The 17,507-nt window shown below is 47.0% G+C and overlaps 1 protein-coding gene across 1 annotated transcript in view; it reads left to right on the forward strand.

Annotated features, from left to right (window-relative positions):
• Positions 1–974: 974 nt before the first annotated feature.
• Positions 975–17,507, forward strand: part of LOC131573506 (podocalyxin-like) — a 42,813-nt gene continuing 26,280 nt past the window's right edge. Inside the window, exon 1 of the mRNA XM_058827516.1 lies at positions 975–1,146. Within this exon, the coding sequence (XP_058683499.1) occupies positions 1,095–1,146 (52 nt within the window). The 5' untranslated portion in view covers positions 975–1,094. The remainder of the gene's footprint in view (positions 1,147–17,507) is intronic.

Raw genomic sequence — 17,507 nt, forward strand, 5'->3', positions numbered from 1 at the left:
CTCTCCAACCTCCCAATTCCAATGAAACCCCTAAACTCTCTCCAGCCTCCCAACTCCAACAAAACATCCAAATCCCTCCAGGAAGTTCAGAACCCCAAATCCCCTCTCCTATACTTCCATCCTAATGAACCCCTTAAACCCTCTCCATCCTCCCATCTCCAGTGAAACCCCCTAAACCCCTCCATGAAGTTGAGAAGCCAAAATCTCCCCCAGACCCCCCATCCCAAGTAACCACCCATCCCCTCTACAGGCGCATCCCTCGCTTCTTGCTGCCCTCTCTATCCCCATCCCATCCCATCCCATCCCATCCCATCCCATCCCATCCCATCCCATCCCATCCCATCCCATCCCATCCCATTCCATCCCATCCCCATCCCATCCTCATCCCATCCCCATCCCCATCTCTATCCCATCCCCATCATCCCCATCATCCCCCATCATCCCCATCCCCATTCCCATTCCCATCCCCATATCCATCCCATCCCCATCCTCATCCTCATCCTCATCCTCATCCTCATCCTCATCCTCATCCTCATCCTCATCCTCATCCTCATCCTCATCCTCATCCTCATCCTCATCCCCATCCCATCCCCATCATCCTCATCCCCATATCCCCATATCCCCATATCCCCATATCCCCATATCCCCATATCCCCATATCCACGTATCCCCATATCCCCATATGCCCATATCCCCATATCCCCATCTCCATCCCATCCCCATCATCCCCATCCCATCCCCATCATCCTCATCCCTATCCCATCTCCATATCCTCATTCCCATATCCCCATCCTCATCCCCATCCCCATATCCATCCCATCCCCATCATCCCCATCCCACCCCCATCATCCCCATCCCATCCCCACTTCCCATCCCCACATCCCATCCCATCCCCATCCGTGCGCTCTCCCCCCGCTCCGGGGGCGGAGGCGGGGGCGGTCCGGGGCCGTTCCGCGCCTCCCCCGGCAGCGGGAGAAGGGGGGGCCGGTGGCCGGGGCCGTGGCCGGGCCGGGGCCGGGGGAGGGAGGGCATCGCCCGCCCGCCCCGCCGGGAGAGAGCGCCGGGAGCCGCGCCGGGAGCCGCTCCGAGGCACCATGCGGGCTGCGGGGCTGCTGCCGCTGCTGCCGCTGCTGCTGCTGCCGCTCGGTGAGTGCCGCCCCTTCGCTTTCCGTGCCTTCTTGCCCGCTTCGAGCATCCCTCTCCTTCCCGCCGCGCTCCGCTTTTCCCGGTTCTGGCGGCGAGTTTGGCGGAAAAGCAGCCGGAGGACGCCGGGCGCTCTCCCGGAGCCTGAGCGCGGCTTTACCGCGGCTCTGTCGGGCACGTCCAGCCTTGTGCGGCAGCGCAACTTGGGGCTCGGGAGCCGCAGTGCTGCTTCGTTCTGCGGAGGGACGAGCCCGAGGCTCCGGCTCTTCCCTCCCGCATCCCGCTCCCCAAACCCCCGCGCGGGGTTCGGGCTCCTGGGAGAGCGCCGAGCTCCTCACCCCGCTCTTGGGGTCCCTTCCAGAGAGGGGGGACTTTGGGTTCGGCGTGGTGGGGCTGTTCTTGCAGTGGTCCAGGTGCTGCACCCACGGAACGGGAGCCAGAGGTGCGTGAGCAGAGTGGGGAATACTGCTGGAGACAGCAATTCCCTGCTGGAAGTTGATGGGGGAGTTGGGAAAAGGTTAAGCTGGAGACTCTTGGGGATGTGTCGTGCTGGGGAGGTTTGGGAGTGGAAACACTTCCTGGGGTCCTGCGGTAGTGTTGGGGTTCAGGGTGAGGTTCAGGGTGATGGAGTGGGAGTTGTGGTTCTCTGGTGGGGTGTTCTGTGGAGAGGTGGCCGTGAACCACACGGAAAAGTAGCAGGGAAAGGAAATGCACTGATGCTTTCCAGAGTGAATAAAGGTAGGGAGGAGTGGGGCATTTCTTCCTTGTAATCAGGGAAGGCAAAGGAGGTGCAAAATGAAAATGAAATGAAATGAAAAGAAATGAAATGAAATGAAATGAAATGAAATAATAAAATAAAATAAAATAAAATAAAATAAAATAAAATAAAATAAAATAAAATAAAATAAAATAAAATAAAATAAAATAAAATAAAATAAAATAAAATAAAATAAAATAAAATAAAATAAAATAAAATAATAAAATCTTGCTCCAGCTCATGGCTCCCAGAAGAGCCTCTGTGGAGCTGAATGTGCTTTTATTCAAGGTAACAAAAGCTGGGGGATGCTCCGGAGGTAAAAGCACAAGTGGAGGCAGGGCCCTGGGGATTTAACTCTGGGGTGAATTCCCAGAAGTCTGGCTGAAATCCCTGCCTGCTCCTTTTTTTTCCTGTTCCTCTTGGGACTCACGGGGTTTGGTGGGGGAGCAGGTGTAAACATCTGTTCCTGATGCCAACATGGACGTTAAAAGAGATTTCTTTTCCCATTAAAACTCAGGAAGCCCTGAGCATCATTAACACTGGCATAAAGTAGGAGCTGTTAATGCAATTTTTCTTGTGCTGGCCAGAATTTAGCTGAGTTTAGCTGACTTTGCCTTCTCGTGAGGTTCTGTTCTGTTTTCCAAAATGAGGTGGTAAATACACTGGGGTTGGGACAAAACGGGCTCTCAGTGGGAGGATGGTGTGGGGACCTGGCTCTGTAACACTCTGAAGTGATCCTGTTACATCTTTCTCAAAAATTAATTGATTAAATCCTTCAAAACTATGTTTTCCACCATTTGTTTCTGCTCTTAAATTTTGAAATAAGCTCCTTAGAGATGCTTTTATGTTGCTCCCTGGGTATTGGAGCCAGGATTTTGTTCCTTAGGGGCCAAGACAGGCATCCCTATTTGTTGAGTGTTTGGGCTCAGAGTCCCAGCACTGCTTAACTGCAAGACTGGTATCTGCTTTGATCCTCTGAGTTCCTCAAAGCCTAAAATTTGTCTTTTTATTTCCCTTCCTCCCTAAATGGGAAGAAGTTTGGTTTGTAAATGAAGCTGTAGTATTTTGGGTATCTTAGGAAATAACGGTTGGGATGGAGCCTGCATTATTTGCTGTGTTTAAATTAGATGTGAAATGAGAGTTAAGGATTTCAGAGCTCATTTTTGGAAGGTGACAACTTCTGTGTGTGGGGCAGAGCAGAACCAGCCTAAGGTCGCTGAAGTTTTTAAAAGCAGCTCTCTGGGGTAGAGCAATTTCCTTAGAAATACTGACTTCCAGGCTTGTGCTTCCCAATCCCCTGGTTCTGCAGAGATTCCCTTTTATATCCTTGCTTAAATCAGAAGGAAATGAGCCTCAGACAAGGCACAGCCAGCGTGTACAAGAGATGCAGCAAGTATAGCATTAGGCAAAAAAACATCTTTAAATTCCACCAGCCGGGGAGGGGCTCAGAGTTACCCATTACAGCATCTTCATGGGATATTTTATTTTATTTATTCTTTCTCCACATTGCATCTTGTATTCCCACAGGCGGTCTGATAGCAAAATTACATCAGGAAGAGACAAACAATACTTTTTATTCTCAGGGGATTCAAAAGAGCCACAGCTCAAACCTGTCCTGGGGGCAAAAAAGGGCAGGAAGGGCTTTTACCGGAGATCAAGCACCGGGCTCAAAGCAAACCACAGACTGATGGGTTTGAAATCCTTGTTGCCAAAACACCGCTTCTCATTCCCTAAACTGCATTCCCAGGCTACCTCCCCGGTACTGAGAGCTCCCTGGTACTGGGAGTTTGTGTTTGTCGACGAGCTGTCAAAGATGTGCATTTTAAAAAAAAAAAACATTTTATCCATTTGAATACTAATCCTGACACGGGCAGGAGGAGGCAACTGGGGCCACGTCCCCAGGAGGAGAAGAAAAATGTTTAACCAGAGGGTTTTAGAATCAGCATCAAAACAGATGGGATTCTTGTTCGATATTTTGTCTCTGAGGAACTTTGATAAGATTTTTGCAACCTTTTTGCCATTTTAGCAGTGCAAAGCCTTGGATTCCCCGCACGGACACAGTAACACTACCCCGGGGGCTGTTTGGGAGGCTTAATTAAAGGATTGTTTGTAAATCATTTGAAGATTCCTGGATGAAAGGAACTGGAACCATGCAATATACTGATTTAATTCCAGGGAGTTGCTCTAGAGGTTTGTGAGGAGGGTGATCATTCATGCCGGTGATGGGAGACTGGCTGGAAAAATCTGCTCTCAGCATTTACAAGGGAGGCTGGGGCAGCACTTTGGTTATTATTTTCCCTCTAAACCATGTGTTTTGACTCCCCATCTGCACTTCTAAAAGGCCTAAACCCACCAGAACGAGTTTTGGGGTGTTTCTGGGGACTGAAGGAGGTAATTTACAGTGAGGATCCCCCTGGCTGTGCTGTGCCCCCATTATCCTGGGGGTTTTATCGTTCTGTGAGAGCAGAGGAGCTGTTGGGGTTTAGGTACCCTAAATTTTTCCCTTTTATCTGTGATGCTGCTCTGGGTGGCCCCTTTGCCATCTCCCCAAGGACCCACCACAGCACCCAGAGCCCTCTGAAGCTCTGCAGAGCCGGTGAGGATGGGGTGAGTGGGGTTTTATCCTTACAGGGTGATGCTCTGTGGGGGTGAGGTCCCGCTGTAACATCTGCCTCAGCTGCTCTGGGCTACAGGGGCTCAAACCCCAAGCTCAGGTGCCTCCAGCAGCTTCATCTCCAGGTGGTCCAGGCAGGATGATGCCTGTAGCAAACCCACCTGTGGATGTGCAGGAATTCCTCCCTCCCCACTGCTGAGCTGATGGGGAGTGACAGAAACGTGCAGGTTGTGATCCCGAGTGTGCACCTGACCTCCGGCGTTGTTCCCAGCCTGACACCTCTCCTGCATGACCGAGAGCCACCCTCAGCTCTGCCCAGAGCAGCACGAGAGGGTTTGGGCCCTGCAGGAATCCGGGTGGCCCGGTTGGGTCCATTCCCCATGTGCAGGCATGTGAAATCTCACCAGCCCTCTCCAGAGCTTTCACACGCTCCTGCCAGCTTCCTGCTCCAGAGCCTGTTTACGTGCTCAGCTCCTTCCACAACTGGCCCATCTCCACCTAAGGATGTTGTTTCTGAATTCTTGCAATGCCTGCCCTTTCCTTCGCAGAGAGATCCTGAGCAAACCTTGCTTTTTTTTTTTTGTTTGCTTTTTTTTTCCACTCTCTAAGCAATGCACGCAGTCATCTGGCATTTGTTGTTCTCCAGCTACCTGTGCTCAGTCCACTGCCACCCCCAGGGCTTTCCCAAATATTCCACATTGCAGAGAGCAGTTCCTTTAGGCTTGGAACTGCCAAACAAACCCATGAAGTCTTTCACTTGCAGTTTGTGAGGCCACCCTGATTCCCCATTGTGGCTCCTTTGGGGATATGCCACCCATCTCCCCCCAAAAACCTCTCTGTTTGACACTGGGGCCTGATGAAAAACATATCCTCATTTTTATCCTGAACTGCCTGGTGGGATGGTGTCCCTCACCCAGACTGAGGGTGCTTCCTCCTGTGCTTCGTAATTTGGGAGGTTTGGGGAGAGTTTGTCTGAGCTTCATTGGGTTTGAAGTGCTCTAATTAAATATTTTTTGTAGTGCTGGGCTGAAGCCTTGCCGTGTTTTACTCTGGAGATCCTCGAGGAATACACAGATCCACGGCAAACAGGCAGGAGGGATGTGCTCTGCAGAGGTGCCCAGCCACTGGAGCTATCCAAAAACATGTTAATTTTTATGCTAAGAAGCCCTGTCTGGGAAGGTAGACAGAGCTGCGGAGAAACAGATAATCTTCCTTGTCACTGTACAGAAATCATATAAGATTTTTTTCTCAGCTATAAATGGAAGGGGTGAAGTGCTGTTTAAAGAACTGGCTGTGGTGGAGTTCCTCTCTATTTTTCCAGTGTTTGGTGGCAAGACTGTGCAGTGAGTGGTCAGGGATGGGGGGATCCTCTCAGCTGGGGCTGCTGTGGTACAAATAGCATCGAGAAGTGTTCAGAGTGTAGATGTGGTGCTTAGGGACATGGTTTAGTGGTGGACCTGGACTTAATGTTGCTAGAGGTATTCTCCTACTAATGATTCCATGATCCCATGGGCAGGGACAACTTCCACTATCCCAGGGTGCTCCAATCCCTGGCCTTGGGCACTTCCAGGGATCCAGGGGCAGCCACATCTGCTCTGGGCACCCTGTGCCAGGGCCTCCCCACCCTCACAGTAAACCTGAAGTTCCTTCAAAGGTGACTAAACCTATTTCAAGTTACCTGCTGGCTTTGAATTGCAAATAATGCCTGAAATAGTGATTTTTGGTGGGAATCTTGGAAAATGCCGGTAGTAACTTCCATGCCTTTGAGGAGTGCAGAGATCTGTGATGGCTTATTTGGGGTGACTTTTGAGAGTTCCATGCCCATATGCACTTGATTTGAGCTGTTGTGTGTCTTAGAGCCAGCCTTTGGCACTGAATATTGCTGAAATCCATTGGGAACCCGAAAATACCAGGATACCCTAAAGAGAAAAAACTCCCTTTTTCCTTCAAGAGGTGAAGCAAAGCTGCTCAAACTCCATAAGCACCAACATCCTTCATTTCTCATTTGCCTGTTGGGTCCCAGGTCTTGCTGATGGAAGTTTTCTCACCACCAGATGTGCCTGTTTAGCAAATCTTTGCATCCCTGCAGCTCTGCATGTTGCAGTTCCCTTTTCTGCCCGGTAAATAACGCGCGTCTCACGACTCGCTTGGCCACGGGCCAGGCGCTCTCAGCGGACACCGGTGACAGTTTGGTGACAAAGCATTGCAAGGACACAAGGAGAATTCAAACAGCTTATTAAAATCAACTCAGCATGATGTCTCAGTGCCCAACAGAGAGTGGGAGGGGGAGGGAATGGGAGTGAACCTTTATTTTGGGCAATGGGAATTCCAGCGCTGCTGGAACATCTACTTTTAGATGTGCATCCAAAATGAACAGCAGAGGAAAGGGAACAGGCCAGGCTGAGATTTGGTTTCCATAAAGACTCCACTTGAGAATAACACCCAAGGTTCTGTGTCTTGGGGCTGGGTGGCAGCAGGAAGGGGATGGGTTCCAATTTGGACAAACTGGGATGACTGGACTTGAGGAGGAAGGAAAAAATTGGAAGTCACAGTGTGACTCTTCTGCTTTTTCCTCCCACTGAGGTACCCAAGGTAAGGCCAGATACTTTACTAGCGTGTTCAAGGTTGAAGCTGCATTATCCTTGAATCCAGCTGTGCCTTCTGAAGGCAATTCAGGTGTGTCTCGGGATGATTTGTCCACTAGAGATGCTTGTTTCCATAAATGCTCCCCAACATGGTCTTTTGTTGCATCAAAAATATCCAGGACCTGCCCCTGGAAACACTTATGTTGTGTAACACTGTCTGTATGTGCTCAAAAATGTACAAAAAAAAAAAAAAAGGCTTTGGGATTTGGACAAATGGTGGGTCAGGAGTGCACCCTAAAGGCTGCAAAATGAACAGGCAAATAAGAAGAACATGGTCCTTGGGTTTAAAAAATGTGCTTGTTGTCAGGTGCAGGGCAGATCCTGAGAAATAGGCAGAGATGGGATCTGCGTTAAAAGCTCCTCTAAAACTGAAAAGGTAATTTTTTTCTTTCTGAATTGGTCCCATTTTAGATGTTGCTTTGAGGTCTGGTTCATATCCTTATCATCCTGAATAAAAAATTGGATTAATCCAGTGGCTTTTTCACAGGCTCTGTGTGCAGGGAGCTTTGGTCTTAGGCCACATGGCTGATGAGGGTGGCGAAAGGGGAAGGAAGGTCATTTTGCAGTGGAAGAATAAGGCCTCAGTTATTAATGGCAAAGGCTGAAATTTTCTCTCTCAGCCTTAATTGATTTTGGCAAATTTAACTGGAGGAGGAGGTAGAAATTGGCTTAGAAATTAAGCTCTAATACTTAAATATATATTAGATCTATTGTAGAGAGATGAGGAGACAGCCTTGTTAGACATTTATTCTAAGTGGCTTCTGCTGAATACAGACAAAGAGAAAAATACCCAATTCCTAACTTGGACAAAGGGGACTTGAAAGGCTCTTCAGAAAGGCTTGGAGAAACTCTATTTGAGAAAGTCCTTCTTTGAAAGCTAATAGCAAAGACCACTTTTTTTCCCTCCCCTGCTCCCTGGAGTCTAAAGGCAGGAGGGCGAGATAAGGCATTCCACCACGTAGGCAAATGGGGAAAAAAAAGTGAAAAGTTTAAATGATACTGCTGCAGGCTGTGGAAAGTGGAGAGCTCTCAGGGTGACTATTATGTGCTGCTTATCAAAATACTGAGCTCTGACTGTGAGAAAAAGCAGAGTAGTTAAAGAGATGCTCTGTGCCAGCACAGATCTGGTTAGCAGTGGTTATACTGGAACAACATCAATTAACCAAGGTCCTCGAGATTATATCTATGGCTACCTATATCTATATCTATCTATATATCTATCTATATCTATATATCTATATCTGTATTTAAATCTAGATCTAGATCTAATCTATCTATATCTAATCTATCTATATCTATATCTATATCTATATCTATATCTATATCTATATCTATATCTATATCTATATCTATATCTATATCTATATCTATATCTATATCTATATCTATATCTATATCTATATCTATATCTATATATCTATGTATCTATATATCTGTATCTATATAGATCTGCATTTAAATCTAGATCTAGATCTGCATTTAAATCTAGATCTAGATCTGTCTATATCTATATATCGATATATCTATATCTATATCTATATCTATATCTATATCTATATCTATATCTATATCTATATCTATATCTATATCTATATCTATATCTACATCTATCTAATCTATCTATATATTTATTAATATCCACATTAAATAAGCAATAAAGTCCTCATTGGACATTTCTACTTTATCAAGCAGCAGAATAAATGTTTGAAGCACAGGTAAGGGAAGAGAGTTTTCTGCTGCTTGCAGAGTCAAGTTAATAAGGAGCCTCAAAGAAAGCTGTGATTGCAGAACTCTAAATCAGTATTCTCATCATGCATTTTTTTACAGCCATCACTCTCTGCTGGCAACCTGGTTTGGTTTTGGAGCCTGAAGGAATAAAAACAACAAATAAACAAGAATTTGTTCCTGTGGGTTTCTCTTGGCAAAGCAGAGAAAGTAGCAACACACAGTAAAAGCAGAGAACAGCCTCCTCCTGTTTTATTTTCTTTTTTGTTGGCTTCTGCCTTCTAATATTGGTCTCATTTTCAGATGGATCAGCACTCTGATCTGGTTTGACACAAAGCTAAGAAATGTTTGTTCTCTCCACTGCCTCATTCGATGGGCGCATAAGTTTGTACCAAATCACAGCATTGCCATAAACACTCCAAAATCCTGTGTGGCAAGGAAAATCTGTTATACCTGTGCTGCAAATGGGATGAACCAGCAATTCTGGGGCTCCCAGAAATCCTGATCCAACTGAGAGACAACCAGGACAAAATATAAGCAAAATGGAACAGAGCATCGTGTCAGCTGTGAAGACAGAAAGGAGAATTCACAGCCCTGAGCCCAAATTTTGAGCTTGCAGGAGTTAATCTCCCCATCACCTCCACTCTCCCAAGCCCCAGGGTCATTCCCACACCAAAAAGCCAAGGAGAGATGCTGATCTCTTTGACAAAACGAATAAATTTTCCTGTCCTGTTCAGTACATGGAATGCTGCGGAAAAAGAAAGTTTAGAGATTAATGCAACACCCTATTATAGACAATTATTTTGTTTCCTTAAAATTTTCCCAGATGGCTAAAAAAAGCCCTCAAGGCTCTCAGTCCATGTGATTTTGTGGGCTTCTAAGACAGTTCCTGCCCACGAATGGCACCAATAAATCCCCATTAACTGCATTCAACAGGAGAATGATCTTTTTTTCTCATTAAAGCCTCACAAAGGGTTCAAAACCTCATTTTATGGCAGGGTGCTTTGATTTAAATTGATGTGGCTTAAATTATGAATTTTAATCATGACTTAAAATACAGAAGGAGAAAGTCATAACTTGAATGATTTGATTTTTATCATGGTTTTCATTTACAATTCATAGCTATATCCCTTAACCAGGGCTGATTCTCCTCATTGTAAAACTTAGAGATTTACAGCCCACTCTTGCCTTTCAACTGTGTTTTCTAACCAGGCTGGCACACTCTGAACATATTTGTTGAAGGAATTTTATAGCCTGAGACCTCTCTATTTTGATTTCTAATTTATGCATCTCTGGAGTCGTCCTTGGTAATGATGAATAAAACTAATTTAGGATTTATTGGTGGAAATCACTCTTTGCTTGTAGAGGAAATTTCTGTTGAACTGACAAATGCAAAAGGGCATTTACAATTCCTTTAAGAAACATTAAATAACCGAGGACCTGGCTACCTAATGCAATAAACTTTGCTGAAAAGTTTTCAGTTTAGTGCTAAACAACTCACTGAGCAAATCTCCAGCGTCAATCTGAGATGGAGTTAGTGACTGAAATGAATTGTTCTGCGTCCCTTGAGGGTTTCAAATAAACAGGACTCGTTCTCTTAAAATTCACTTTTACCGTTTAAAATGGGAGAGGAAACAATTTTATTTTTCAGCTGCCGGTTTCCAGTTGTATTCACAGCTTGGAATTAACTGTTGGTGGAGCAGCTGAATGTGTCTCTCCTTGATCTGCGAAGGGAATTTCAGTGGATAGCTGAGGTTTATGCACATAATGTTTGACTATCTAACTGACTATCCCATGCTGAATGTCTGGATGCTCTGGACATCTGCCCATAGCCTAGGCAGAAAGCAATTAAGGAGGAGCAAAAATTAACAAGACTTATTTTAAGTGACTGCCCTGGTTTTGTCTCACATCCAAATGCAGCCCCACTTAGTGTTGGAAAAGCCGAGTTCCCCAAGTGCCATGGGTGTCCTGGTTGGGTTTAGTCTCACTGCAATCATCTTTTTGGTGTTAGACGATAAAATCTGGTCTCCAAAAAATTAGGAAGAGATTTGTCCTTCATGGATTGTGGCTCATTCCCCTCATCCAGCCTGTTCTGATGTGTCCCTTTGCTGATCCAACATGAGGGCATTTTCCCCAGCAAGCTTGGCAAACAAAACTTTGCTGTTTAAAGCAACAGTCTAAGAGGCGAGAAAAAGAAGGAAAATAGAATAATTCTGAGGTGATTGTGATTGCCACTCCTGCCATCACTGCACAAAGCCATTCCAGTGGGAGGACACATCTGCCTCTGCTGCAGCACATCAGTTTAGGCTCTGATAAGCTGCAGCTTGTCCCAGCTCAAGGTGGAGGATGTCCTAACAGACCCTGGGCAGGTTCCTGCAGCCCTCACTCTGCATTTCCGTAGTCCAAATCCCTCTCAGGCTCTTGGCAGGAGCAGCATCCCACAGTGGCCACGCTCCTGAGAAGTTAGTGGTTAGCAAAGCCTGGCCTGTAATTCACCATCTCCCCCCACAAACATTATTTTCTGGGGAGTTTTCCAGCCAGGAGAAGGTCAGTAGTGGATGGGCAATTCCTAAAGAGGACAAGGATGGGCAATACAAACCCCACTGTTGGCTGCCCATCACTGCCCAACCTGCCACCCATCACTGTCCACGCTCCCCATTCCAGGTTTCTCCAAATCACAGCTTCAGTTGCTGGGGGTGATTTAAGGCAGCCAGTTTGAGGAGGAAAAAAACCCTTTTATTCTGGCAAAGGAAATGGCTCAAGCAGGGTGGAGTGGCAGGAGGGTGGTGAAAAGTAGAAATGTGAGGTTGAGTCAGTGGCAAGAGAAGTGGGGATGTCATGATCAGTGTGTGTATTTATGAGTGCCCTTTACAGAGGGTTGGGGAGGGAAACGCAGGAGTCCAAGCTGATGGGCTGAGAAAGAAAAAAGACGGTTTTCTGCTTTAAAAAAATCCACCTGTTTGTGTGTTCCTATTACTGCATCTGGCCATGGATACCTGATAGCTGCAGTGGGTAAAATTTTGGGCATTTAAAGGAGTTTGGGTGTCACAGGAAAACACCAAGGGATCAGTGCTCTTCTCTCAGATCATGTTAGGAATGAAAATTCCAGCATTTTGTCAGCGTCCTTGATGGAAGCAAAGTGACCTGGCCCCAGCAGCAGCTCCTGCTCCTTCAGGAGGCTCCACATTTAATCCCTGGCCAGCGCAGAGGCTTCCAGCATTGTAGGACATGGACAATTGGATAGGCCTCTGGATGGGTGCAGAGCCCCAGCATGATGGTTACTGGTGAGAAATTCATGGGGGTACTGTGGAGAGTGGGTGGTTTGGCCCAAAGCCCAGCTCTGGAGTGCTCCCACTGCATACAACTCTCCGTATCTCCACTGTGCTCTCACACAGCAAAATCCCACTGCCAATCCCGATAAAATACTGCAAGGGGAAAGGGAAAAAAAAAATGAAAAAATAAATAAAAGAAGTCAGGAAGCCACCAAAAGAAGCTACATGTGCCTTGGGGGTTTGATGGGGAACACTGGGGGGACAGACACGCCAAAGGAGGAGGAGGAGGAGGAGGAGGAGGAGGAGGAGGGTTGCAGCTCCATGCTTTGTCTGCTGTGAGAGCCTTTTATATGTCTTGTAGGACAGCTCCAATCTGATTAGGAGGGGGCTTGATTAGGAGGGGGCTCTCTGTGGGGGCAGCAGCAGCGATGTGGGGAGGGATGTAAAGCTGCTTTCCCTGGGAGCAGCAGCCGGGGGATGCCCCGAGCCCAGCTGGCCTTTCAGGGAAGGTTCCCTTCTAATCCAGCTCAGAAGCAGTTTTGGGGCAGGAGTTTATCTCTGTCTTGGCTGGCCAGATTGGTACCCTGAGGTGCTGGAAGAGGATTGTTGATAAAGTGGATGGATGAGGAGGAGCGGCACTGTAGGGGAGCTGCCTTTGAAGCTGGATTTTGGAGAGTGCTTTTGGGATCACTTCATCTATTTATTTATTTATTTACTCCCATCCTGAAGGCTGTCACTTATCACAGTGAGGGGAAGGGTAAGAAAAGTGCAGCCCATGAGCTGCTCCTGCAAGGATTTTAACTCAGTCTGAGCAGAGGCACTCACCCCATAGAGGGACAGGAGAGAAGGGGCAATAAGATTTCGTCTCCACTCAAATCTGACAAGATTAGTTGCTCACAGCCTATGTCTGAAGAAATTAGAAGCATTCCTGCCTCAGGAACTGATTTTTTAGAGGAATTTTTTGAGAAAGGAAATAGAAGAGGAATTGGAGGAATAATTGGAGGAAATATTTATTAGAGTTTATTTCTGAGACCCTCAGATCTCTCAGTCCCCACTTTTAGCACCAAGACTATTCTTTGCTGAGATGAACAGTTGTGCCTGAGGGCAGATTTCCTATTTTTCTCCTCACAAAAGGCAAGAAATGGCTTGTTACAAGAACCTGGTGCCACCTGCATCTCTCAGGACTCCCCAAAACCAAAAAGCTGCAAATTTCCCCAATCTGTTCAAGGCATGAAACTGCCAAGAGTGGGGAAAGGAGGAGCCCTCTGCTTGATAATCTAGGTTAGGAATAAGGAATTTGTTCTGTAGTAATAAGAACCAGCTTTTGGATCTGCTTGGATTTGGATTTGAGCCATCTTCCCAGGGGTGAGGGCCTAGCATCCAAACATCCTGATGCTGTAACTCATCTCCATCACAGGTTTGGGCTGCCCTCCAAGCATCAGGGGTGTTTGCAAGAAGGGGATTTGCTCCACATCTTGCTTTTCTCCAGCAGTGTTTCTACTCCTGTTTGGGAGAGCTAATTTGAGTCCTGCAGCAGCACGGGACTTGGCCATCTGCTGCATCATCCTTAGTCCCAAAATGTAGTGCCTGGATTCCAGCACGTGTCCTATTTATTTGGCTGCTCTGCTGTGCAGAAACTTCCTGGGCAAAGGACCTGGTGCTGTTGGTTTGTACCATTTGAGCATTTCAGCCACTCATCAGTGACACTGTGACCCACATTGAGAGCTCTGGGTACTGGTGGAGAAGCAGAGCAATTCCAGGCCAGGCTGAGTGCAGCTCTGTCTGGTGGGAGGTGTCCCTGCCCATGGCAGGAGGGCTGAAAGGAGATGATTTTCAAGGTCCCTTCCATCCCAAACCATCCTGTGGTTCTGTGATGGTTCAGCCACCAGGAGTAGGAGCATGCCTGCACCACAGAGCAGTGTCTGCAGTACATAGGCTTGCAAGTTATTAATTATTTAAAGCAATTAGTTGCTAAGAATTTAAAGTGAACAACAATCAATTACTGAGAATTATCAGTGAGCACTGCTAAAAGTTGTCATTTGCTTTTGATGGCTCAGCTCTTTCTTGCCTCCATGGTCAGCAGGCTCAGGGCTTGATTTCTAAGTGGTGTCCAGCAGCATTTTATCCAGTTACAACTTCCAGAGATGTCAGGATGAGATGGGGCTCAGGGCAGTGAGAGGGTATATTTGCACAGCTGATTGTGCTTTTCCAAATGAGCATTTGAAATCTGTGTGGGGATTTTTCAGCTGTCTCTTCTGCCTAGCTGTAATCAGGGATGCTGTTTTCAGGTAGTTTTGGCAGCAAAGCCGTGCTTTGATTTGGCCAGAGATCACTTGCAAACATGCCAGGAATGTTCATGTGGCTGCAGCCTTCACCAGAGCAGGGACTCCATCTCCACTGCCAGCTCCAGGATTACAACCAGCAGCACCCACTGAATCCCAGTTCAGTTCCCTCTCTCTCCTCTGCTCTGCTGGTGGCTTTCTGTGGGTCCCATCATGTCCCTGCCCTCTCTTCCCACCTCCAGCCCCACCATGACTCCAGCTCAGTTTCCTAAAGGAAATTCCCAAGCTGACATGCCAGCATTTCCCAAAGCAGGACCCGGTTTCTGTCACCCCAGGAGCAGAGGAATTGGGATATTATCATCAAACCCAGCCCCACAGCTCCCTCCTGCACCCAGAGCTGCCACTCACCTCTGTGGATCCCCTCCAAGGTGGAATCTCAGCCTGGTACTTGCAGACCTGATGGTGTCTCTCAGGAGAGAGGATGATTAGCAGCAGGGAGGGGGTGCAGATCCTTCTTCCTTCCTGCTGCCTTTGCTGCCTTCCCTTGCCCTGCCATGGCCTTCCCTGTGGCACAGCCTCCAGACACTGCCCTGGGGAGAAGGATTTGATGGCAGGGAGATGTTTTGGTGGCAGGGAGATGTCAGTAAAGCTCTAAGATCAAAAGGTGACATGGACAGGGTCTGTTCCATCCAGACCACCCTGGGTGTAGGTGCTGTAAGCTTTGCTTTCTTCTAGATACCATTTTGATTTGTCCTCCCTGACCAGCAAATCTCTTTGTGCTCAAAATTCACTACCTGTCCAGGGAGTTTTTGGGGAGCTGAGTATGACCCTTGTTGTGTGCTGTATTTTTGTTTCATATATTACTTTTTTTTTTTTTTTTTTTGCTGGAGTTTCTCAGCACGCAACCACACCATTGAAACCTACTGAGGGCAGAGTGCTGCATCCCCAACCCAGTGACATCCCACAACTTCCCATGCTCTTCTGCTCAGCTGCAACCACGCAGGAATCTCACTCCTTGCTGGGCTGCTGGGTGGACAACATTGTTCCCCTATTGAGTCATTAACAATGAGGTCATTGGGCTGGAAAGACAATGTCATTCAGCAGCCAAGAACCCAGCTGGCTGATCCCGGTTGTGTCTCATCTCCTATGACAAAGCCACTTTTAATTGACTAATTAAACCTTTTGCAGGCTCCATCTTGGAAGGGATGACCAAAATAGACATTGTTCTTTGTCAGCATTAAGTCAGGCCAGTTGGCTGATTAAGAAGCAAGACCTTTCTTCCTTCTCCACTTTGCCACTTGTTGTGCAGGCCTTAATTCCTGGTCCTGGCAAGGGGAAAATCCCCTCAGAGATATCGCAGCATGTGTTGCAGAGCAAGCTGTTTGAATGAGGCTCCAAGGACCTCAAGAAAGCTCACCCAAAGCCCACTCACACCAATTTGGGATGTCCTCTCTGTGTTACCATCAGACCTTTTGTTGGACACTTGATATTTTGGTTCCCAGCTCCTGTAGGAGTTTGATATTGCACCTAAACCTTCGGCATTGAGGTGCTCCCATGCCCTGTAGGCCTTACAAGGACAATTTGATCTGCTGACTGTGGGCCAAGGACATTTTTCTTCCCATTTCTGGGCCATCTTTCCCTTTGTGTAGTTTTGGGTGGTGCGGTGCAGGTGGGAAGCAGGAACATGTCCAAGCACTGGCAAGAAATGTGCCTACAGTAAATCCCTGCTTCCCTCAGCTGAGTGCTCCTGCACTGCCAGGACCCTCACCACTCTGAACAAAGACGTTTTGAGCCCTGAGACCAGTGGGCCCTTCTCCTCACAACATTTCTTGCTCTCACTGCCACTCTGAGTAATATCATCCCAAAACCAGTGAATAAATGTGCCCTGAGGGACTCCACGGGACAAACGCTGTTTAGGGCAGCTACTTTGCCATTTCCATTAAGCCCTCAGGGTTTTTTCTGCCTGCAGGGTGATTGTCTCAAATCAGATTTATCTCCTTTTTGCTGCCCAGGCCCAGCCGAGCAGGAACGCTGGGTGTGTGTTTACCAGGGCTGGTGTCCCAGCCCTAAAGCACAGCAGCCGCTTCTTTTGAAGAACACACAAAGCAAGGAAGAGGAGCAATTGTTTGGGAGGAAGTTGAACCATAATGTAATAGACTCCCATGGGATTTACTATTAGTAATTATTCGTATTGCTCTGGCACCTAACCAATGCTGGGGCCCCGGTTAGAAAGGTGCTGGATCAGCCTGTAAATGAAGACAGATCCTCTGTCCAAAATCTGTCCCCTCTTGCGAGTAGAGATGGGGAAACTGAGTCAGAGAGAGGCTGACAAGTGTAATGAGGGTTGTTTTAGAGAGTTGTGGCTGAGCAAGGAGGTGAGCCAGCACACAGTGCTTACAGGAGCATCCTTCCTCTCTGGGGGTAAATCCTAGAACATGGAATTGCAAAATGTTTTGGGTGGGAAGGGACTTTAAAGACCATCTTGTTCCACCCCCCTACCATGGACAGGGATACCTTCCTCTGGACCAGGTTGCTCAAATCCCATCCAACATGGCCCTGGACACTTCCTCTAGTTGTGCTGCTTCCCGTTCCACCTAAGAGGCCATTGGGTAACAATTATGCTCTGCTGGAGGGTCCTGCCCTGGCATAACACTGGAAAAGGTAGTTTCTCACTGTTTGTGCCTTTAATAAGTGATTTCTGTGAGCATTATTTTATCATTAATTTTAATATTAAAATATTTAAATTATTATTTTAAGGAAGGGAGGAGCAGGAGCTATCAAAGAACACAAGTGTTTCAAATGGAAACTGAGTCCCACTGCTCCTGAAAAACAAAATAAAACAAACAAACAAACAACAGAACAGAAAGCTAAAATGGATTTCTTTTTCTGCAAAACTAACTGTTTCAGGAGAGTTAAATAATGAGGCAATTACGAATTTGCCAACAATAGAAGCTGATCAGATTACACAGGGCCTGTAAAGCCAGATTGTCACTGGAGCCATTTGGTGGGAAAGAAACTCAGTGCCAGACAGTCTTTAAATAGTTTTGAATAAGAGGGAGGGCTGGCTGT

Source organism: Poecile atricapillus, chromosome Z, assembly GCF_030490865.1.
Source record: "Poecile atricapillus isolate bPoeAtr1 chromosome Z, bPoeAtr1.hap1, whole genome shotgun sequence".
In the NCBI taxonomy this organism is placed as follows: domain Eukaryota; kingdom Metazoa; phylum Chordata; class Aves; order Passeriformes; family Paridae; genus Poecile; species Poecile atricapillus.